The sequence below is a fragment of the Lissotriton helveticus genome, chromosome 6, assembly GCF_964261635.1.
Source record: "Lissotriton helveticus chromosome 6, aLisHel1.1, whole genome shotgun sequence".
NCBI classification, from domain to species: domain Eukaryota; kingdom Metazoa; phylum Chordata; class Amphibia; order Caudata; family Salamandridae; genus Lissotriton; species Lissotriton helveticus.
In genome coordinates, this window is record NC_136067.1 from 2,043,679,316 (window position 1) to 2,043,704,919 (window position 25,604).

General features: G+C 47.6%; 1 protein-coding gene across 1 annotated transcript in view; it reads right to left on the reverse strand.

The window, feature by feature from the left end:
• PREB (prolactin regulatory element binding) overlaps positions 1-4,295 on the reverse strand; it is a 67,475-nt gene extending 63,180 nt beyond the window's left edge. Inside the window, exon 1 of the mRNA XM_078650072.1 lies at positions 2,776-4,295. Within this exon, the coding sequence (XP_078506198.1) occupies positions 2,776-2,910 (135 nt within the window). The 5' untranslated portion in view covers positions 2,911-4,295. The remainder of the gene's footprint in view (positions 1-2,775) is intronic.
• Positions 4,296-25,604: the final 21,309 nt, after the last annotated feature.

Here is a 25,604-nt window from a genome sequence, read left to right on the forward strand (position 1 = left end):
AGTTGCTCATTGCTCACTCTGCTGACCCTCAACCGCACAGGTGACGTCACGAGATGCCTGGGATAGCCAGTAGAGCTGCAGCGGGGACCATAGATCCCTTGGCCTGCACCGTGCCGGCATTAAGTCTGCATATACGCCATGTTGGTCCTGGCAGTATGTAAGATCATCTAGCCATTCTTTGAATTTTGGTGCCCTGCCCCTTCCCCACTTGCAGGCTACTCTCCTTTTAGCGAGCAGTAATGCAATATCCACAAACCGTCTGTGCGGTTTGGGTACATCCTTGGTATACCCCAATAGCATAAGCACCGGGTCTAGGGGAAGAGGGCCTGCAATCATGACCTGGAGCGCCTCGTGTACCTGCCTCCAGTATTCCCGTATCGCACCGCACTCCCACGCCAGATGGAGGAAGCCTGCGTCCTCAGAGCGGCATCTCGCACACCTGTCATCATCAGACAGATGAAATCGCAACTTCCTGACTGGCGTGTAATAAAACCTCTGAAGAAATTTGTAATGGATGATTTTCAGACGACAGCTGGACAAGACATTCGCCGTGGCCGAGCAGCAATAGGACCATTGCTCATCTGTGAGATCAGCTGCCAATTCGGAGTCCCAGTCATCTCGCGCTTTGGACCTCACTGGCGGACGTTGCGTTCGGATGTTATTGTACAACTTAGAAACCATGTGCCTCCCATCCGACACCAGGAGCGCGTGCAATGGCAGCACCACCCCAGGTTCATCTGGGAAGCTGGGAAGTATGTCGCGCATTCCCTGACGAAGCCTAATATAGTAAAACACCTCCATCGGAGTCGGGGGAGCCGCCTGAAATATCTGATCCTTGGTACGAAATAGCCCGTCCCTGAACAAATCCCCCCACGTATGTAAGTGAAGGCGCTTGCACATATACCGAAATCCCTTTTCTAATAACAGCGACAGTCTCGGGTGGTACGTTAGGGGGAGTGCCGGTGAATAGAGCATGGGAGCTTCGAGCATAGTCGCCACTCTCCTCCAGGCGTCAATAGTGCAGGTGATTGTGGTGGCTGGTGTCTCAATATCTCCAATCACCCCCATCAGCATACCATTAAGTGGAAGCGGATGCGCGATCCAGTCTTCAACCGCAGTTTGTGGCAGAAAGGGAGCAGGATTAACCCAGTGGTATGCGTATTGCGCCTGAGCACTAAGATAGTATGCAGCAAAATCCGGCACATCAAACCCACCTTTTTCGTATGGTTGTGTCAAGATCGCCCAGCGAATCCGTGGTTGCTTACCTCCCCAGAATAATCGAAGAAGCTCAGTCCGCAGTCTCTTAAAGAAATAGGGGCCTGGATAGTAGGGGATATTCTGAAAAAGGTACAGGAACCTTGGAAGGATGATCATCTTGATCAGTGAGGCTCTACCTGCCATTGAAAGCGGCAGGGCCAGCCATCGAGTAACATTGTCTGATAACTGTGAGATCGCCACGCCATAGTTCATCCGAATAGTATCGTCTCTATTGAGCGATATCTCAATACCCAGGTATCTGAGTTCTGAATCGCACCATTCCAGGGGGTAGTCCAGCTGGAAACGGGCAACCGAGGCCGTGAGGGGGAAGAATTGAGACTTCCTCCAGTTAATGTGCACTCCGGATATGCCACCAAATACAATAAATTCCCTCAGGATTGGGTTAAGGTTCTGCTGTGGGTGCCGTACGTACAAGGTAACGTCGTCCGCGTACAAGGAAATCCCTATCTGCCGCTGGTGGCAGTTAAAGGCACTGGCCTTGTGTAGTTGCCGTACCCTGCATGCCAGTGGCTCTATTGCTAATGCAAAAAGCAGGGGCGATAGGGGGCAGCCCTGCCTGGTACCTCTTGTGATCGGCATTTGTGCAGAAAGCACGCTATTAATGACTACCCTGGCAACCGGGGCAGTGTAAAGAAGCTTCACCCAGGAAATAAAAATCTGCGGAAATCCCAATGTACAGCTGTTCTTAACAGGGTACATCTTCGACAACTACAGGCTGGGAATCTATTTGTGAATACTCCCAAAACTGTGAATTTCTGCATGTTCACCACGTTGTGCAGCTTTCCTGACTCTTGAATGTCCAGAAACATCAACCACACTGTGAGCAAATTTGTCAACCAAGACAATGTAACTACAGTGGCATAATGTTATGTTACAACTCAATGTCACGTATGATTTAAAAACTCCTCAGTTTGTACAAAGACAGACTGTTTCAGTGGCCAATTGTAGGACTTTCTGTGCGGCAAGTGGAGAAATACCCCATGACAAGGTAAGCCCTGATGACGCATTACTGGTCTGCATGACTGTTTTCAACGCAAGAACCACTCCATACCATTTCTGCAGGCTAGCCCTTGGCTCACTTAGGGAAGGAGTAGGAAAAAACACATTTAAGTTCTCAAACGTGCTCTTTAAAGCAGGGCTCACATCTCTAAAATAATCAAAAACCTACGAAACCAAACCTTTAAATGTGGAACTAATCTTTGAAAGGGTTTGCTCTGACACACTTTGTATAACTGCAAGCTTCAACTTGAGCATGCAGTGGTGAACTTGAAAGCAGGGAGAATTATCATGACGAAAGAGAACATGAGTACTACGTCACACGTCACAGATATAGTTACCAACACAGGAATCAAGATACCAACTTACACATTACCACTGAAGACCAGAATACACCATTTTTCTTATTCCACTACACTTCGCTCTGCTCGTCGGACAGCCATGCTGGATCTAGCTTCACTGCCCCTTACCACAGCCCTCAGATGTCCCAGGCTCACTTACCACTCCATTCTTTACGCCTGTCCGAGCAGCTCCTCCTCCGCCGGCTGTGATAACCAGGCCACTTTCAGGGTCTATCTCAATGGTGTACAAAGGGAAAGGAGCCCGGTAAAAATCTGGATGGCTGCGGCGACCCATTATGTCCTCTTGGCCACTGCTTCCTGTCACAGAACTAGAAAAGGAACTGTTCTTCCAAGAGTGCTGCTACATTTACAGAAGGGGCTACCAGCAGGTGATGAGCTAGTGAACCTTCCAAAGCTGATTTACTGAATACAAAACGGGCAAGCAATCTGGACACGGGCAGAGGTGTATCTGGACAAAACTGCTGCCACTTCAGGCAGCAGTCAACCTGTTTTAGATGTCCACTCGCACTATTCACCCTAGTGCAGCTGCAAAATATCACAGGTACTGGGTCACAATCACCTAATCAGCCACTTCCCACCAAGACGAAGGTTTATGGTATATATTACCCCAGAAAATATGTGCAGCAGCTCTCAAGCTACAATACTGGGGCACGTTGTAACTCCAGTAAGGCATCCTACCATAAAGGTCAGCTTACCACAGCCTATCACAAGCACAGTTAACATTCACAGGAGTAAAAAGTACAACTCCTCAAACAGAAGCAGTCCCCCTCAATCCTGCAGGCGCCCTGGTATGACTACACACTCTTCCCAGCATAGATGCAATCATACAAGTACTTGGAATCACTGATTACAATACAGGTGCTGATGCACCTTTGTACAAGCTCAGTCAATTCTGTACACAGAGGTACATGCACTCTTTCAGACTACAATAATGTCACACACTCAACACAGAAGGCATACAGTCTTCCAAACACAGGCAGTCACCCCAGATTAGGAAAAGAGGCAACCCAGAGCTGGTACGGTCTCACCAGTACAGTGGCACACATACTCCAGTACAGCAACTCTCAGTGCACCCTATGCTGCCCCAGTACAGCAACTCTCAGTGCACCCTATGCTGCCCCAGTACAGCAACTCTCAGTACACCCTATGCTGCCCCAGTACAGCAACTCTCAGTACACCCTATGCTGCCCCAGTACAGCAACTCTCAGTACACCCTATGCTGCCCCAGTACAGCAACTCTCAGTGCACCCTATGCTGCCCCAGTACAGCAACTCTCAGTACACCCTATGCTGCCCCAGTACAGCAACTCTCAGTACACCCTATGCTGCCCCAGTACAGCAACTCTCAGTACACCCTATGCTGCCCCAGTACAGCAACTCTCAGTGCCCCCAATGCTGCCCCAGTACAGCAACTCTCAGTGCCCCCAATGCTGCCCCGGTAGAGTGCGCCGGTGTCCACGTCCTCCACAGACAGCACAACAACAAGCTCAGATCCCTGCCAGCGACCGCCTGTCCTCTCCCCAGCCCCTGATCCCCTGACTCCTGCCGCGCCCCATCCTTGGTCTCATGACTGAGTTAGTGTTCCCTCCTAAACGCTCCCTGGGGGGCCTCGTCAACACTACTTCCGGTCTCCAGCCCCGGTGATGATCTCAGCTGTTATGACAGCTCCCTCAGACCCGGACACTGAGCCGGTAGACTCGCGCATGCGCAGAAGGGCCTTGTCATCAGGACTATCCTGCCGTAACACGTCAGCGCTGCCACTACTTCGGGTAACCCCTCCTCCAAGGCTCACGTGACACGCAGCCCATTCACCCGTATGTTTGCCAGGACAGGCGCCATGCTTGTGAGGGGACAGTGCGAAACTAAAGACGGACAAGTTACCGGATATGTTGAGCTTCCGGTGCCGTGGCGACGTCCTGTCACCGTTAAAGTAAACTAAGGAACGCCCCGCGCCGATGACGATAGACTGGGGAGTTGTTTTCATTCTACGTAATTGACAAGTTTTCAGATTGCGTATGTGTGACATTTCCATGGTTTCAGTGCACTTAAGAGTGACATTGATCAGCCAAATGTGTGACACTTTCTCGCGAATAAATGTAAGCAATAAGGTGCACGGAAACGAGCTAAATATACAAAATTACACCATTTTGACTCCTGAGAAGCTCTAACAATATTTTGAAATTGCCTGAAATGGAAGGTTAACCCTTGCTGTATAATGAACACTAAATCTCTGCACATTTTGCCAGTGGCGGCGTCGCCCTACTGATTTTTAGCAGTGACATAATGGAAAAATAAAATGATAATAATTCGAGGTTATTATCAATTTATTTGTTCTTGCTGAGACGTCTTTGTGGGGCTGGGCTACTCTACTCTCAGAGCACGGGAAGTCGTGGTGGGCACACTGTAAATAATGCACATGAATGTTCGGCTGGCCAAACATTTATGCAAACTTTGCATGTTACAGCCTGGGTGGAGAACATGCCCAGGTTCCCGCTGCCTGTCAGAGCGCTGAACCACAGCGCTCAGACTAGGGTGACCAACCGTCCGTAAATTTCACGGACAGTCCGTAATTTCAGCCGTCTGTCCGTTTGTGGAAAAGTAAATTTTGCCATGTTGTATGTGCCTACGTGTTCCCCATCTTATGTTATATGTGCATGATCGATATGCATGTATCCCCTTCTGATCGATTAAAGACGCAATTACAGTTGTGTCCATCTCTAGTATGCCAGTTTCCAGTCCTCGTGAATACAACGAATATCAGGCCTATGTAAAGCTACGTTGCCACGTTTTACAGTGTGCACGTTAATTCATTGAATTATCCCCGTTTCTAGGCCTCAAAAGGGCCCGGACTCAGATTCAGCTCCTGTTTCCTGAACCCTCTCCGAGGAGCGATACAGCCCCCACCTGTATCCCTGACCCTTAGCTTACTTTCATGCCTCGCAGTGCCCGGCTCGGCCTGGCTCTGCCTCCCAGTCTGCCAAGAGTATGTTATGTTTCTAGTTATCAGTCCAGCCCTCCTTCTCTGCATTCCTAAGCTACTGAATCGCATCAATAGTTCCGTCATGGTCTAGCCTTTATGTCTCCATGTAAGAGAAATACTGTATTAATATTCATAGAATATTCCTCGCACACACTACATGTAGAATTATGCATGCACCAGTCTTAATGTCTGTTAGCCTTTACCCTGATAACTTTTGGATTCTATCAACATGTACTCTAAACACTAGATACTAGATATGCCTGGGTACATGTCGCTCTGACACTCCAGACTTTAGTCTCCTCTTCTAGCGCAGAAGTCATAGCCCCCCAGTTCTCCCTAGTAACACGTCATTGTCAGTTTGCGCGCACCACTAGGTTAGAGGTCCCAGCTGCTCAGGTAGCCCCCTCCATGTTTCCGCCCCGTTTATGACATATTCTGTTACGTTTGTATCACATGTCTATGTATACGCCCTGTACACGCCTTCTTGTTACTTCATTTTGCCCTTATCTTTCGCGACTGCTACAAACCCCGCCTACTGCTACGCCTACTGTATTGAATGCAATGTATTTTGTTTAACTATATATACTAATGTTCTGTTATTAAAAGTTATGCGCATCATTCCCAGATCCGGCCCGACAGCTGCCGGGCCCTGCCATCCTATTCCCGTACAGGCTGTTCTGTTCCTGTCCTTTATGCTTGATTAAAGCCTGTCAACTTCAGCTACCTCGTATCTTGACTCTTATTTATTGAGCTACCTGTTTATTGATTAATTCCGAAAAATAGATCCGGTAATATTTATTTATTTACCACATAATGGCTCCCGAATAGGGACTTGCCCTTTCCCCACGCGCCGGTGAAGCCACGCCGGCCCCCTGATCCTCTGCAGCCGTGACGGAACCATACCGTGCACGTGCAGATATTTCTGCTTCAAGTATCCCTCAGGCCCACGGAGGAGACGGAGGTTGCGGTCCAGCGTCCAGACGAGGCGGTGGAGGAACGCGGCGAGTCCCGACCAGAGCCCAAGCCGAGAGTCCAAGGTCCGAGGTATCCGGAGGCCCACCTGTAACTGAAGTCCGAAGTTCGTCCGTCCGTCGTCGTAGCAGTCCAGTCCAGTCCAGTCCGAGGCCTTCCGTTCTTGCTGCCCGGTGAGTACCGTTGCTGGGGTAGTATCTAGACAGGGTCAATTAATTTGTCTCTGGTCCGTGGGTTTGGGTACACAGATCCAACACGAAGTGTTCACCTAGGTGGGCGCGGGTCCTGACGTGTCTCTTTATGGGACCGGTAAGTTTCGTACTGTTTTAGCAGTGCATCTAGTCATTCCAGTAAGTTCTGTTCTCGAGAAATTCATGTGTTCTGTTTTCAGTATTTCAGGTAGTATTCTGTCCGAAACCGTTATTATAAATGTTATTCCATGTGTCTTTAATGTCGTGGTATGAATGATTCGTTTTGCAATTATTATTGTGTTTATCGTGTATTGTATTGTGTCCAGATTCCAGTCTAAGTTATGCCTCTGTTCACGAAGTTACGTCAGTTAAAAACTAGAAAAGGTCTGCTCGAGGAAGCAGTTCCTGTCCCGCCTAGGGACAGTCCAGGTCATTTTATGTATCAAAAGCATGGCATAAGTGCCATATTATATCTAGATTTATGGGTGGAATACACCAAAGAATTAGAAGAAAAGTATAGATGGCCCGTATCAGGTACGTGGGATGCCGAGTGCATCATGAGAGTAGAAGAAGCATTATGGAAAAAGAAAGCCAGACAGTCCCAGAAAGATGCCATCGAGTTATGGCGCAAAGAATCTCATAAAAGAACCGAAAAAGAAATCAGAAAGTCAGAATTAAGTAGAGAATCCTCAGAAAGAGCCCAAGAAAGGGAATTAATCGGAATAGGTGAACGAGTTAAAGCCGAACAGTCAGACAGACAGAGAAATGCCCTCATTAAGGGTATGTATCCTCTTCTTGCCGAGGGCTTGCCGAAAGCAACCCCGGAAGCACCATGTAATTTTCCGCCGCCATTAGTTCCGATTAAGCTACGTCACAAACCGACCGCAGCTGATATTTTTCTTTCGTCCTATTTGGACGACACAATCCCAGAATATGCAAATCCTGTTCCGCCAGCTCCTGTAAATAATGTAATTCCTGTTCTTCCAGCCACCGGGGCACCTGTTACAGCACCTGTTATGGTACCCCCGGTCCAGCCTATAGTACAAGTACCCGCTACATCGGTCACTCTGCCAGCACGAAGAGTATCAGTCGACGATTCTAGTTTAGGGGCCATGGGGGGAGGTCCTCCTGGTACCCCGCCGCCACACAAACGTGTAACATTAGTCGAGTTACATAAACGTGCGTTACAGCGTACGCCCAAATATCAGTCAGTTGCAGATATCAGACGAGCTCTTACCGAATGCCGTTATGATCCAGTCCCAGGCGATGATAATATGGTTATATATTCATTGCGTGTAAGACGGGTGACCGAGTATTTGGACACCCTACCGAATATGAAAGAGGATCTAGACAGAATATATCGTTTCATCCGTACAGGAGAAGACCCAGAAAGTATTGGCGAAATCATGTCTCTAAGGAAAGCTGAGACTCGGCTCATGCTATTAAAATTTCTAATTAATTGTTTAGTAAGGGAACAAGATTGTCCGACTAAAGATCCGATCGAAATGAGAATTCTGACAAAGTGGAGTGATCATATAGCCGAGGGAAGACACAAGACACTCAGTAGTATAGAGAGTATGTACAAGAAAATTCGTAAAGAAATAATAAGGTTACACGAGCAACGTAAAGCAGCGCAAGTGTCCGAAAAAGAAGACAACACTGATACTGAAGAAGTAGAAGACGAGAATACCGCCAGAATAGCGTATGTAGGTAAATCTAGACTTCCAGACCGACATTCACGCCTAGAACACAAGAAAGTTTTTCACCTTCCAGCACCAGAACAAGGTTCTCTGGAACAAATATTTCAAGCTACCGATCACATTCTGAAATCACGAATCGGTTATAGTGAACTTAGTACCATGCATGAACAAGAACTAGCCCGATCAGCAGTCCGATGGGCTACTGATTCTACCACTTTTCCAGATGAAATAGTGGCACAAATGTTTCTGAAATTGCCCCCAGCCGAGCAGCGACTGGTGGGTATGTACATGATCCAGCACCTCATTACACTGTATGAGGGTCAACATTCTGATCCAGGTCCGTTACATGATGTCCTGAACGAGTTACTCCAGTATAAATGGAGAGGTTTAGGTACCGATTTAATTAGTGTCATTCTAGAACAGCGCCGAAAATATAGAACGTTTCTGAATCCGCATTTTGTTCACGTCTCACCTCCAGAAAGTAAACCATTCTACATGGATAGACAGAATCCGTTACGAGAAGTACACCCAGTTAGGACACCGGGTGGTGAAATGCAACGAGTATTTGTTTACACCCCTATCACAAAGATGGAACTCTTAGAGATGAAGAAATTAATTCCCTGTCACGACAAAGATCCAGCAGGGTTCCATCGAGAATTAAAAGACATGCTCCGTATGGGAGAATACACGTATCCAGATATTATTAAAATGTTAAAGGTCCTGTTGCCCGCAGGGGTATATGAAAAACTCAAGGAAAAAGAATGGGAGGTGGGAGAGAAAAAGATAGATTGGACAGCTCTAGAAGCTGAAGATAAAATACGAGTACCAGGTACCGGTCTTGGGGACAAATGTAAAGAATTGCCCGAGTTATTAATTCAAGTTTTGCCAAGGTTACTAGCCACGAAAAAGGAAGATTGGGATGCAATCTCAGCATGTAAACAGAAACAGGATGAAGACACTAGTGATTTTTATTCTAGATTTGAGAAATGTTTTATTATTAACAGTGGTTTGAAGACGAGTAGCGAGTCATACCCTCATCTTTTTGTTACTAAATTAGTCGAGAATTCAAGTCCACAAGTTAAAAATCGAGTTCTGAAAGTCGAAAGTACCTGGCAAGCTAGTACCCCGTCACAAATGTTACAGATGCTCCAGTATCACCAGAATAGAATCAGGGAAGAGCAAGAACACGAAAGGAGACGTATGAAAGACACGAAAATGAAAGTACTAGTTGCACAATCTGTTCCACAAGACAGTCAGAAGAGGGGTCCGAATCAAGCCAGTCATCCTGCAGCTCCCGTTAAAGGGACATGCAATTATTGTAAACAGCCAGGTCATTTTATAAACGAGTGTGCAGTTCTGAAACACAACATAGCCACTGGTAAGACTAAAGAAAGACCACGTCCGCCTAGACAAGAACAAGTTTCACAGACTTCTCAGTCACCACAGAATGCACAACAGACAGTTCCAGCACCGCAGCCTATAGCTGCAACACAGCATGTTACACAGCAGATGTACCAGTATGCTCAGTCAGAGTATCCAGAGTATCAACAGTATTCATGAAACAGCCTAGAGAGGGAGGTAGGCTTGCCTCTCATCGAGATACCTGTAGATCAAGAGGGTCCCTATGTACACAGTCAATTATTAGGGAAAGACAGAAAGTTTTTGATTGATACAGGGGCAAGTAGGACTACTATCAGTCATGACGAGGTTCCAGGGGCTCCGCTCTCAGGCTCTAAAAATGTTTCCCTTGGATTTTCAGGAAAGCCTATTGTGAACGAGATTTCGAAGCCAGTTACTCTAGAAGTTGGTCCATTGTCCCGAACTACTGATTTGTTACTTACAAAGTCATGTCCAGAAAATTTGTTAGGCATTAAAACATTGAAAGAATTAGGTGCAGTAATTTGCTGCTCCCCAGAAGGAATACGATTGTTTTTGAGAGACTTTAAAGGCCACTATGTATTACGCTATTTTGATCCAAGATTATCCAATGTACCGCAGCATTTATGGGCCCAAGGTCCAACTGATGTAGGTTTTATGCAAATCACACCCCATCGTGTGACCCTCAAGCAAGGTATAGTCTTGCCACGAATCAGACAATACAGATTGCCACCTGAGGCTGTAGCAGCCTTATCCAAAATTATTGACGAGCTTATTGCTCAAGGAGTGGTTGTAGAAACTGACTCCAATGTATGTAATTCTCCTATCATTCCAGTCATGAAACGTACTGATCCAAATGCACCTCCAGTATATCGATTAGTGATAGACCTTCGAGAACTTAATAAATGTATCATACCCCAGTATCCAGTAGTCCCAGATATTTCATCCTTATTGACAGCTATTGATTCTGAAGCTACATTTTTCACTGTAATCGACCTCAAGAATGCATTTTTCAGTGTTCCGATTCATCCAGACAGCCAGTACCTTTTCGGTTTTTGTTTAAATGGAAGGAGCTATAAATTCACACGAGCTCCTCAAGGTTTCACAGAAAGTCCTAGTATTTACAGTCAAGCACTTAAGAGACAACTAGACAATATTCACATGCCAACAGACACTGCCCTGCTCCAGTATGTCGATGATCTACTGATCACAGCCCGTTCTGAACGTGACTGCGAGCGAGCGTCACTTACAGTTCTGTATTTCCTAGCCGAGATGGGGCACAAGGTGTCCCCTTCGAAGCTTCAGTTCTGTGTCCAGCAAGTGATCTACTTAGGCCACTTACTGTCCAAGTGGGGTAGGCAGTTGACACCAGACCGTATCCAGTTGATAGCGAGTCTTCCACAGCCCAAGACACAGAAGGAGGTACGTGCTTTTATTGGCCTCACTTCTTACTGCAGACAATGGATTCCTCAGTATGCATTTCTAGCCAAGCCACTGATACAGTTAACGACACAGGAGGCAGCCGTATCGACTGTTCTCCCTTGGACATCTGAACATACACTTAGTTTTAATGAATTAAAGAAAGCCTTATGCCAAGCACCTGTTCTAGCTACAGCGAACTACAGTAAGCCTTTTACACTTTTTGTCACAGAACGTGATGGTACTGCATTATCTGTTCTCACACAGGATCAAGCAGGACAGTACAAGCCTTGTGCTTATTTTTCGAGCACATTAGATCCAGTAGCCCAGGCTCTGCCTGCGTGCCTCAAGTCAGTTGCAGCCACAGCTCTAGCCATCAGACAAAGTGATTCCATAGTATTAGGACACTCCCTGACAGTACAAGTTCCACACTCCGTGGAAGTTCTCTTAAACCGAACACAGACACAGCACTTGACCATTGCACGTTTAACAGGTTATGAACTGACACTGTTCCAGCCACACATAGAAATCAGACGCTGCAACGTTTTAAATCCTGCTACACTGTTACCGTCAGTTACTTCAAATCCCGCCACACATGACTGTGTGGAAGTTGTTAACACTATGACTAAGCCAAGACAAGACCTGACAGACATTGCATTACCTAATCCCGACCTGACACTTTATGTGGATGGTTCATGTATGAGAACTAGTACAGGAGAACTAGTAGCCGCGTATGCAGTGACTACTGAAACTGAAGTTATTGAAACACACCGTATTGACACCCTGTCTGCTCAAGCAGCAGAGCTAGTTGCTCTGACCCAAGCCTGCATACGTGCCAAGGACCTGAAAGTAAACATATACACAGATTCACGTTACGCATTCGGAGTTGTACACGACTTCGGAGTACTCTGGCAGGAGAGAGGTTTCATGACTTCTCATGGAACAAAGATTCAGCATGGTCTCCTCATTCAAGCTCTGTTAGATGCAATACATTTACCGACAGCTATCGCTATCATGAAGTGCAAAGCACATACGAAAGTCACTGACATCATTTCCCAAGGTAACGATCTAGCAGATCGAACAGCCAAGCTTACAGCTCAGACACCAGACATTCCAGTTAACAAGACACAGACATTCATTCCAGAACAGACTACTTGTATGACAGTTAAGGACCCTACACAAGATGTCATAGACATACAGTTACATGCTACTCCTGAAGAAATCAAGAAATGGTCCGAACAAGGAGGGGTCCAGACAGATCAGGGATGGTTGACGAAGGGAAAAGCCACATGGTTTCTCCCCGACTCTATGGTTCAAGTCATTATCAATACCGCACATAGTCCAGCACATCTAGGAGAAAAAGCTATGTTAGACAGTATTCAGAACCTTTGGTTCAACAAGCATTTACGAGCTGCAGCCAAGCAGAAAGTCCGTACTTGTATGATATGTTGTCAATTCAATCCAGGTAAAAGTGTCCCGGTGGAACAAGGTGGATTCCAACCTCCTGACCACCCTTTTGAAGTCCTCCAGATGGATTACATTCAGATGGAGCGATGTCGAGGTTTCAAGTATGTTCTTGTAGTTGTATGCGCTTTGTCCAGGTGGACAGAAGCATATCCAGTCCCAGATTACACAGCCGCGACCACTGCCAAGCAGCTGGTTCGTGAATTCTTTCCCCGTTACGGACTCCCTAGGGTCGTGTATTCTGATAACGGCCAGCCATTCTCATCCGAGTTAATGAAACATGTTTCCCTTTTGTTAGGGTACCAGTGGAAGTTCCATTGTGTGCGCCATCCTGAAGCAGCCGGTCTCGTAGAGAGACATAATCAGACCCTGAAAATCCGTATTGCCAAGACATGTAAAGAGAAAGGTGTAGACTGGCTAGTTGCCCTGCCAGTAGCTTTATTCTTTATGCGAATGGTTGCACATTCCAGATCAGGTCTGTCCCCTTATGAGGTCATATTCGGCCGCCCCCCAAATATGTGGGGTACACCTAGACCCCGCAGTATTACAGATGTTTCCAGTAATATGTTGACAGATTACCTAGCTTCCTTGATGTCTGCCCTACACTCTTGTCGTTCACAGGTTGCCGCCGCATTCCCAGACAATACCGAAGTGAAACCGCATGAGGTCATTCCAGGCGACCTTGTCCTTGTAAGGAACTTTGATCGTTCAAGTCCGCTGGAGCCTCGTTGGAAGGAGCCGCGACTTGTCCTCTTGACCACCCGCACGGCCGTGAAGTTGGAAGGCCGCAAGGGGTGGGTCCATCTGTCCCATATCAAGAAATTCCATGGACTTCGAGAAAAAACATTTGCAAAGAACATTTTTAAGGACTGTTCCATTTCTAAAGACTGCCTGAAACAAGACACTGATCTGAATCCCGAACTGAAAGTTCCTCTGTTAGAGAAAACTCCGCAACAGGAGTATAAGTTAAAGCTCCGGTCTAGTAAAATAAGTCAGCCAGTTTAATTGTCTAAGTCCCTCTCGGGTGAAACGGTTAGACAGGTATCTGACATGTATGAGATAGACCCCCATAATGAGAGAGTTAGTCAAAACTCTATACGGTGTATCGTTTTTCTAAGTTTCCTATTGTTTTTAAGTTTGATGGTTACCTGCACAAGTTATGCATTACATTTATGTTTTCCAATTTCTCATGTAAATAAGTTTTCTAATGCTACAGTAGAGCACACCTTTAGTGATCTGCCTCCTCACGAGTTATCCTATCGTCTTGCTATGAGAAATAATACATTTATTAGAATGTTACACTATTCACACCAGACCAGCAATGCCACTAATTGTTGGGTGTGTGGTCGACTCCCCCCTTTCCAGACACCGAAGGGAGTTCTGCCACTTTTTCCTTATCCGTTTTCACATAATGGTTCGTGTGGAGCATGGTCCACGTTAACGTCATCTTCGAATGATATGTCCCTTCTGAATAGAACATGTTTCCCAGACAAGCAAGGTCTCTCTCATAGAACAGGGTTAGATCTAGAAAATGAAGTTTATGATTTAGGTAATTATTCTTCGAATTTTATGGTCCTGAATGTTCAGTCTGATACTACTCCAGACTTACCTGCTATTTCAGTACTACCAGTCAAAGGCGAATTATGTGTCAGAAATAATGGTTCCGCACATGTAGGACATAGTGATTGTACTACTACTGTCGAGTATAGTGACAGTGGGAAATCTATTTTCAAAGCTTCACGTCATTCTTATTTTGTTTGTGGTCAGACCGCATATGTTCGTCTGCCCCTCGATTGGGATGGAACATGTTACATTGCCTTCCTACTGCCACCAGTTTTTCTAGCCCCATCTGACTATCACAGAAACACACATCTAGTACACGTCAGACATAGAAGGGAGATTGAGTCCCCAATTGTCGATCAAACTGAAACTGCTCTAGAACAGTATACAGATTTCAATAAAGGTTTCTTCTTCTTTATAGGACCTATCCAGAATAGTAAGTTAATCCGTAGGTTAACCAGAACCCTTGAAGCAGTAGTGAATGAGACTACTTCTGCTCTAGGTAACTTAACCGAAGAGCAAACTGCTATGAGATTTGTCGTGCTCCAAAATCGTCTCGTTCTTGACGTCATACTGGCCGATAGAGGAGGAGCATGTAGAGTCATCGGATCTAGTTGCTGCATTTTCATTCCTAATAACGCGCCGTCTGTTTATTCAGCTATAACCAGACTTCATAAAATTGCCCATCAGTTACACCAGAATCCAGGCACCTGGACATGGTCCGGTTGGCTCTGGAGTATTATATCTGCCTGGGGATGGAAAGTATTGTCATTCCTAGGTATTGCAGTAATGATCATATTCAGTTGCTGCCTCTGTATACAATGTGGCCCTGCGATTTGCGGCATTTTTGCTACCTCTTGTATTCCTAGTCCTAAATCCCGTTCTAAGACAATTCGAGACGAGCAAATGATGCTATATGAAATGATAGATGGTATCATGAATATAGATGTTTCCTGATGGAAACGTAGGGCACAAGGAGGGAATGTGGAAAAGTAAATTTTGCCATGTTGTATGTGCCTACGTGTTCCCCATCTTATGTTATATGTGCATGATCGATATGCATGTATCCCCTTCTGATCGATTAAAGACGCAATTACAGTTGTGTCCATCTCTAGTATGCCAGTTTCCAGTCCTCGTGAATACAACGAATATCAGGCCTATGTAAAGCTACGTTGCCACGTTTTACAGTGTGCACGTTAATTCATTGAATTATCCCCGTTTCTAGGCCTCAAAAGGGCCCGGACTCAGATTCAGCTCCTGTTTCCTGAACCCTCTCCGAGGAGCGATACAGCCCCCACCTGTATCCCTGACCCTTAGCTTACTTTCATGCCTCGCAGTGCCCGGCTCGGCCTGGCTCTGCCTCCCAATCTGCCAAGAGTATGTTATGTTTCTAGTTATCAGTCCAGCCCTCCTTCTCTGCATTCCTAAGCTACTGAATCGCATCAATAGTTCCGTCATGGTCTAGCCTTTATGTCTCCATGTAAGAGAAATACTGTATTAATATTCATAGAATATTCCTCGCACACACTACATGTAGAATTATGCATGCACCAGTCTTTTTTTTTTTTTTTTTTTTTTTTTTGAAAACCTTTATTTATAAAAAACACAATACACAGCGTCTGCCTACAACCCCGCGGGGCCGGCCGCTATGACATACGGTAAAAGGATAAGAAAGAATCCGATTAGGCAGAACTTCGTTAAAGCAGTCTCTGAACAAAAAGTATCGCGTGGAACCTGGAACCACAGCGCAAGGATAGGAAAGGTTTAATTTTATAATTTTGTCGAATTCAATTTGAAAAACTACGAAAGGAGTCAAAGCTAATCTCTGACCAGGATAGCTATTATCTGTCAAGGAACACGGAACCCCGACCCCAAAAGAGAAAAGAAGAGGGAAATAGGTAAATAGAAGAAGAGAAGAAAAAGAAAGAGGGCCATAGAAACAAAGAAAAACATAAAACACGTCCCATCCCCCCACCCTGCATACCAGCGGAAGGCCACGGCCCACCCCCCCCCAATAGGCATGCCTGTCGCCCCTAGAGAACCCCCAAGTGGGAAAGAGAGTAGAGAGAGTGAGAAAAGACCATCCCAGTCTCCAACCCTCGGAAAAGTCGGGAGGAGGTAAGTTCAGCATACTCCCGGTCTCCACCAGCCCCGTAAACATCCCCCACCCCAGGTATCACCAGCATTACAGAGGAGGCAAGCAAGTCTGTAGGTAGGGAGAGTCATTTCAAAATGCGCAAATAAATCGAACTGAAAGCAGTCCCACCCCGGTCCCCGCCCGTCAATGTGTACATCTCAGTAAGGAAATCGCCCAGCCCGGACCCGATCCTGGGCGGCCCCACGTACCCGCCCCCCATGAGGAGCCGAAAGCGTCAGAGAAAGGAAGATAGCCAGCTCCAGTGAGAACAAAGAGGCAAAATGGCCGCTCTCAATGATGAAGAAATGCCCAGGGACAAAATGGCCGTTGCTAGTCCAGATCAGGGTCAACACATATCAGGAACCGCATTTTCAATATAATAAATCGTTGCCTTGCAGATCACCACCCAAACCCCGCAAGTCAAGAAGCAGTACCATAAAGAGACTGCCTAACCCTGGCCCGATCTCGGATAGATCTCCGAGCACACCCCTCGATGACCGCAAGCCCCCTCCGTAACAAAGAGACAAAATGGGCGCCAAGAGGGAGGGGGAGACCCACAGAACCAAAGGAAACGGTACCAAACATCCAAAAGTTCGTCGGTGTCAGCAAAAAGGGCCTTCGAGTCATCCTGGCGATACATGTACAACAGCTGGGAAAGCGGAGGCTTCAATGGAAGAGCCGTTGAGAGGGTCAGGAGTCGCGTAGCCGGCAGTCTCGTCGCTGGTAGCGGCAGTGAAGACAAAGTAGCAGTTCCCGGAGGGGGAAACAAAGTATCACAGGCAGAGTAGGTAAACGGCCATCCAAATGCGTCCAAATCGTCCCGGGTCTCATCACCGTCGATGGGAGTTGGTAACACAGTAGCGAACTTAGGCACCAACAAGGTAGTTTGCAATTGCTGCTGGGAACAGTCCCTCTGCGTCTGTCCTGAATCGAAAATTATATCCTCTAATTTTTGGCTGAGCCTGTGGGAGCCATGAGACAGCGCCGATCGCAGATCAGCAAGGGCAGTCAGGATAACGCCATAGGAAGGGGCAAGCTGCGGTCCTCCAGCATCTGGAGCACATGAGGGGATAGTCGATGCGATTCCCAGCCCAACCATGGCGCCGCAGTCCCAGGGCGAGGGTGGGCGATCCTCTCCTCCCCGCAATTCAGCAAATATGTCCGCCATGCCATTAATCCGGTCGCAGGAACATGGGGGATGCATCAGAAAAGCAGCAGCTGCCTCTTCCCCGGTCACCATCAGCTGCAGCCAAGCGCCACCAGAAGGACAAATAGTCAGGGCAAAAGGGCAAACCACCGATTCCGGGCAAGCCCCGTAGCGATGTTGGAGCAGCATTCACCCAGCGCTGAACAAAGGGACCGTACTTTCTGTGCGTTATACCCTCCAGGCGTGAGATAGGTGTAGCAGACGGCAATCCAAGGCAATCCGTGCGCGGCGGTCTGCGAGACAGTAGTGAGCAGCTCCTCCCAGGCTCCGGGCATCATGCAGGCAGGCCGGCCATCACCGCTCCAGCGAGGCCTGGCATCCAGCGGCGGTATACATCAGGGTCCAAGGCATCGGAGCGATTAGTAGGCTATCTCCGCACTCCGGACGAGCAGGGACTCCGGAGGGACATCGGCGAAGTCAGCAAATATTCCCCGGTCGGATAGCCGGGAAAATAGAGCAGGATTCAGACAGGATAGTAATGCGGGGCTCACGGGCCGGTGGAGCCGGGAGCCTACACGTCCGCTCCGGTCGCCATCTTGGCTCCTCCCCCATGCACCAGTCTTAATGTCTGTTAGCCTTTACCCTGATAACTTTTGGATTCTATCAACATGTACTCTAAACACTAGATACTAGATATGCCTGGGTACATGTCGCTCTGACACTCCAGACTTTAGTCTCCTCTTCTAGCGCAGAAGTCATAGCCCCCCAGTTCTCCCTAGTAACACGTCATTGTCAGTTTGCGCGCACCACTAGGTTAGAGGTCCCAGCTGCTCAGGTAGCCCCCTCCATGTTTCCGCCCCGTTTATGACATATTCTGTTACGTTTGTATCACATGTCTATGTATACGCCCTGTACACGCCTTCTTGTTACTTCATTTTGCCCTTATCTTTCGCGACTGCTACAAACCCCGCCTACTGCTACGCCTACTGTATTGAATGCAATGTATTTTGTTTAACTATATATACTAATGTTCTGTTATTAAAAGTTATGCGCATCATTCCCAGATCCGGCCCGACAGCTGCCGGGCCCTGCCATCCTATTCCCGTACAGGCTGTTCTGTTCCTGTCCTTTATGCTTGATTAAAGCCTGTCAACTTCAGCTACCTCGTATCTTGACTCTTATTTATTGAGCTACCTGTTTATTGATTAATTCCGAAAAATAGATCCGGTAATATTTATTTATTTACCACATAATGGCTCCCGAATAGGGACTTGCCCTTTCCCCACGCGCCGGAGAAGCCACGCAGGCCCCCTGATCCTCTGCAGCCGTGACGGAACCATACCGTGCACGTGCAGATATTTCTGCTTCAAGTATCCCTCAGGCCCACGGAGGAGACGGAGGTTGCGGTCCAGCGTCCAGACGAGGCGGTGGAGGAACGCGGCGAGTCCCGACCAGAGCCCAAGCCGAGAGTCCAAGGTCCGAGGTATCCGGAGGCCCACCTGTAACTGAAGTCCGAAGTTCGTCCGTCCGTCGTCGTAGCAGTCCAGTCCAGTCCAGTCCGAGGCCTTCCGTTCTTGCTGCCCGGTGAGTACCGTTGCTGGGGTAGTATCTAGACAGGGTCAATTAATTTGTCTCTGGTCCGTGGGTTTGGGTACACAGATTCAACACGAAGTGTTCACCTAGGTGGGCGCGGGTCCTGACGTGTCTCTTTATGGGACCGGTAAGTTTCGTACTGTTTTAGCAGTGCATCTAGTCATTCCAGTAAGTTCTGTTCTCGAGAAATTCATGTGTTCTGTTTTCAGTATTTCAGGTAGTATTCTGTCCGAAACCGTTATTATAAATGTTATTCCATGTGTCTTTAATGTCGTGGTATGAATGATTCGTTTTGCAATTATTATTGTGTTTATCGTGTATTGATTAATTCCGAAAAATAGATCCGGTAATATTTATTTATTTACCACACGTTGTCTGTGAAGGATTCTTTAACGGACGCCATTTGTCCGTCATTTTAACAGGGCACCTGTTGCCCCACGCTAAAGCCGGCACAGCTTGCCCCCACCTCCCTTCTTCACTCCGATGCTGTACCAAAGCTCCTCAGATACTCAGCAGCATTGGAGAGGCACAGCGGGATGGCAACCCTCACACCTCCAGCCCTGGATGACCTGTTAAGAGGTGCTTCGAAGGTGACTGAGAGGGAGGGGCTGCAGCTTCAGGAGCAGTGACATCTATTCACATGAAACAGCCCTGAATGCATCATGTCTCTGCTATTTAGAGGGGGGCTCACACATTCCATTTCTACCCAAGGCCCCAAACATCCTAGACTCGGCCAGATTACACCCCTGATTACACCGAGGCAGCATGTGCTTCTCTTCACCGAGCTAAATTACTGTCACTAAATTGTAAGCAAACCTTGGTTCTTCAAACATGCAGTCTATAATGTAATACAATAAAGAAATGGCACAATCGCACCCACACTGATTAACAAAGTATGGAGGACAATCAGTTAAATCAGTTCGCTTGGAGTATCTCCTTTAAGTACTGTACATCACAGTGGGGGATGGCATTTTGGACAGAGAGCCTGTCTTCTCGTTGTATTGTGCAGGAGGGGGCGAGGAGCCCAAGATGATACTAGAATACTGCATGCCCACCCCTGTGCCCACCCTGGTGGATCCTGTTACCTCTCCTGTGATGGCTCCTGCCCTCCCCTCAGTGATGGCTCCTGTCCCCCCATGTGGTGGCTCCAGTTCACCCCCCGCCTGTGATGGCTCCTGTCCCCCCATGTTGTGGCTCCAGTCCACCCCCGCCTGTGATGGCTCTTGTCCCTCCTGTGGTGGATCCTGTCTACACCCTGGGTGGCTTCTGTCCCAGTCCTGGAACGGCCCCTGCAGCGAGGGTGAAGTTCTTGATGGGCCTCTTCTCAAAAGGGCTCAGCTCAAAATTAATATGGAAAGGTGGGCGAGTAAGTAAGTGAAGGGATGGGTGAAAGGCTGGATGAATTAGTGAAAGGGTGAATGGATGAATGAACGATTGAATACATGGATAATGAGAGAGGATGGATGGATTGATGAGTGAGGGGAAGGATGGAGAGAAAATGTAAATAGCTGGATGTATGGGTGGAAGGGTAGATGGATGAGGGGAAAGATGGATGAGGGGAAGGATGATGGATGAGGAGAAGGATGGATGGATGGATGGAGGGGAAGGATGGATGGATGAGGGGAAGGATAAATGGATGGGATGGATGGATGGGTGAGGGGAAGGATGGATGATGGATGGAAGGAAGGATGGATGAGGGGAAGGATGGATGGATGAGGGGAAGGATGGATGGATGAGGGGATGGATGGATGAGGGGAAGGAAGGATGGATGAGGGGAAGGATGGATGGATGAGGGGATGGATGGATGAGGGGATGGATGGAGGGGAAGGATGGATGGATGGGTGGGTGAAAGGATGGATGGATGGAGAGTGGGTGGGTGAACGGATGGATGGATGATGAGTGGGTGGGTGAAAGGATGGATGGATGGATGAGTGGGTGGGTGGATGGTGGGTGGGTGAAAGGATGGATCAGTGGATTGGATGGTGGGTGGGTGAAAGGATGGATGAGTGGGTGGGTGGATGGTGGGTGGGTGGGTGGATGGTTGGGTGGATGATGGGTGGGTAGGTGGAAGAGTGAAATGATGGATGGATTGATAAGTGCAAGGGTGCATGAATGGACATATGAGTGAAAGGGTGGATGTAAGGATGGATGAGTGAGTGAAAGGGAGGGTAGATGGACAAAAGGATGAATAGATGTGTGAAGGAGTGAAATGACAGATGGATGAATGATAGGGTCAATGGATGGATTCATGAGTGGATGAGTAGATGGATGGATGGATGGGTGGGTGGATGGATGGATGGAAGGAAGGATGGCTAAGTGAAAGGGTCAATGGAGAGAGAAAGGGAGGATGGATGGATAACTAAAAGAGTGGATGGGTGGAAGGATTAGTAAGTGAAAGGACGGCTGGATTGGTGAAAGGGTAAATGGCTGAATGGATGAGTGAATGGATGGATGGGATGAAGAGTGGATGGATGAGTGTACAGATGGATAGGGTGAAAGGGTGGATGGATGGATGGATAATGGAGGATAAGTGAAAGGATGGATGAGGGTATGGATGAAGGGATGGATGAGTGAAATGATAGATGGAAGGATACATGATGGATAGGTTTGCAAATGGTTGAATATGTTTGGAAATGGCTGGGCTTACTTATATACTGTTGCGCGACCTCTGATGTGTCTGTAAAACGTACCTATTGTCCTGAAGTTTTGTCCTGAATTTTGACCTCCTGTCCTGAATTTGTGTCCTGAATTTTGACCCTTTGTCCTGAATTTTTACACTCACCGTCCTGAATTTGCACCAATGCCAGTTGGTCACCCTAGCTCAGACCAAACACAACACTGCATTGCAGAGTTGCTATTGGCTATGGGGAGCCTAAGTGTGCTTCCTGTTCCGGCTGGAGCGAAAGACTATGGAGGGGATTGCGGCAAGAAGTTAGGTTTTTTCTTTATTTAAAAAAATGAAATTTTTTACATCAACTTTCCTACCGAACCCTGCCACCTCCGATCCGTGCCGACCCCCACTTATTTTAAAACATTTTTTTTACATCCTATTCCCTACCGACCCCTGCCACCTCCGATCCGTGCCGACCCCCACTGCATTTTGCTGCAGCCTATGTTATACTGTGCGTGATACAATTATAATTCAATGTGCATATTCTAGTGCTTTCAGTCGGAAATTGGACCTCGCAGCAGTACAATACAGAAGTCACTATCCACCACTGCGTAGACTAGGACACAATTTAATGATTGTATTAACCAACTGAAGGTTTTATAACATTGATGTTAAATAATTTATTTCCCGTCTATTTTAACTTGCCCAGTCAGCGCTTCACTACGTGAGCTGTTTGTTCTTTGGCCATCTGGACTGGAGGGCCACAGGCTATAGCAGCATGCAGCAGTTGTAAGGTGTGCTGAGCCACTGGCCTACATAGCAATTAGGTAATGCCAGAAGGCCAGTGTAGTGGAGCAGAAGCACAACAACTTTAATGAACGAAGACACACACAGAGGTTATCTGCTCGTGGTCTTCAATCTGACCACGCCCGTTTATCACTGTCTATTTATTTTCAGTTTGATGCAAGTGTTGAAACAAACCAACAACAATTACGCCCTCTGGGTCGAATGCCAAAAACCCATCCCTCGGGCACCCCTCATTGTTTTGTCTAGAACATCGCAACGCTACATTCCTCCTTTACCATGGACTTGAAAATAGTTATCAAATAGTGTAAACGTTGTGTCATTAATAATATCAACAAAAGAATATTCATTGGGGCTATCAGAACTGTTCACCGTCCAAAGTCACGAGTCTGTACCACATCAATCAGTCAGCAATTCAGCATACCGCTGGGATGGCTCAGGGTTGAGTCGCAGGTGATGTCAACCTCTACCAATCCGGGCGGAGGCCACCGGAGAGTAACTCCCTGTGTCCAGAATACTTAATGCTGTTTGGCATGGCACACCAGAGGCCGGGACAGTACTTGGGGAAGAGGTGGTGAGTGGAGGCAGAGGTGAACTTGGTGGACTGACACATTCTCGAGGGGCACAACCAAACTCTTCCTCAGTGTTGGTCCTGCCATCCGCTGATCCTCCCTCCAGTGGATCATTCTCATCCAGCCCTGGAACTGGAGATGGAGAGGCCCTTTAAAACTGAGACATTTTTCTGGTAACATTCTCTGCTCCGCTCAGGGCACTCACCATAGTGCCCTTGATCTCGGTGACAGTCCAAGGGTCCATCTCGAAGGGTAGGCGGAACTTGCCCCCCGGATGGAGGTCTCTCACTAGGACTTTTTCTCCAAGTTGAAAGGTGGTTCGTTTGACATGCAGTTTTCGTGAAGCATACGGATTGTTGTGAGCTCGTTTGGACTCCGAGCAATTTGGAAGAATTTGGTTGATCTGCTCATGCAGGATGATGGGGGAATAGTATCTGTTAATGTCTGCCCGAAGCACAGCTTACTTGGGGCGATGCCAGTTTTAGAGTGTGGTGTGAGACGGTATTCCTGTAGGAATATATGGATCACTCAGTGTTGGTGTTCTCAGCCACTGCAATGCGAATTACCTTTGTTAGGGTCCTCACCAGGCCCTCTACCTCTCCATTTGCCTGGGGCCACTGGGACGTAATACAAAGGTGGCTCTGGACTGAAGGTATTCAGCCCAGTCACAGCCACTGCAGGGGGGGGGCTGTTACCTGTGCGGAGCTCACCAAACAAACCATGGGTGGCCATGAGCGTCTCAATTTTAGGGATGACTTATGAGGTAGCTGTAGTTGAAACAATCTTCTTTTCAAGATACCTGGAATAGTCATCCACAACAATAAGCATGTGAGAGTCATCAGGGAGTCTCCTGAAGTCTGCACTGACACGCTGCCAAGGAGCGGTCGGACCTTCCTCCGTGATGACAGGAGCAGAGGTATCGGGTTGGCTGGTGGCCTGGCATGCTGGCCATTGCCATACAACCTCTTCCATTTTTAAGGTCTTGACTTGGAAACCGGACCCTGCTCTGCAACCTGTTCTTTGACTTTACCATGCCTTAGTGCACCCCATGAGCTATAAGTACAGACCATTGTCATAGGCTGTTGGGGGCACTCGCTGTGGGCCTCTCATCAGGCAGCCTTCATCAGTGAATGTTATGCAGTGATAGCAGTGTTGACTTTGCTTCTGCGGTGCGGTATGGTGCTGGACATTGAAGGGGTTGCCAATCCCCTGACAAGGTTGCATGGATCGCAAGTTGTAAACACTCGTCCTGTCTAGTGGCTTCAACTACTTCTTCAGCTGCATGGGAAATGGTCTGAAATGCTCTTCCAACAGGCGAACATACTCATCAGTTTCCTGGGCTACTGCTGACTCCAATGGTGTAGTGGGGCATGCATGGCGGTACAGTAAATCCACAGGATGGCGAGTGCCTGGCGAGTACTTCACTTGAAAATGAACTTCTGTAGTTGCAGTATCCACTTCTCTATTTATGGCAGGGGCTTGGATGCGGATCCCTCAGAATAGAGGACTCAGAGGCTTGTGATCCATGATCACGGTGAAGGGGTGCCCATATAAGTAGATATAGAAGTGCCATCATCTCCACAGGATAGTGATCGCCTCTTGATTGATCTGGGAGTAGCACTGCTCAGTTGGCGTGAGTGTCCGACTGGCGTAAGTGATGGGCGCCTACGCACCACACTCCTGACGCTGGGCTAGCACGGCTCCTAGCCTAATGGGGATGTCATCCAGAACCAATTGGGTGTCTTACTCGTGATCAAAATATGCCAGTGTTGTGTCAGCGGATAGAGCAGCTGTGGTTTGTTTGAATGCTTCTTCTTCCTCTTCACCCCAGACCCACGGGTTGATGGATTTGGTGAGTAGCCCAGTGATGTCAGAGAGATTCCGCATGAAGCGTTTGCAGTATGTGACCATACCAAGAAAACTGCGGATATCTGTCACCGGGGAGGGGGCCGGTACATTCTGAATGTCTCTCACTTTGTCGGTGTCGATCCCTTGGTCAGAAGGGTTAGGTCGCATTCTGTGTGCCTGGTGAACACAGCTTTGAGGCGAGTGAGGTGTTCTTCAAGGGTTGAAGCATGTACCAGAATGTCATTAATCACACTTAGCACTCCTCGGAGGCCATGCAGAACCTCCTTGATGATGTGCTGAAAGACCTCGGCTGTGCTCGAGATCCCGAAGTTCAGACATGTATATTTCCAGAGGACAGCATGCGTGGGGAACCTGGTGATTGGGCATGAGTCTGAGTGTAATGGTATCTGGTGATAACCGGATCCAAGATCCATTTTGAAAAAACATTTTGACCCTAAAAGTTCACCAATAATATCATCAATGGTCGGTGTTTGATGGCGCTCCAGTTTGATTGCCATATTGGGTATTCCCATATCTGCTGCTTAGGTTTTTTCATCATCACGTTGGGGAGACCCATGAGGTGGCTTCTCCCTT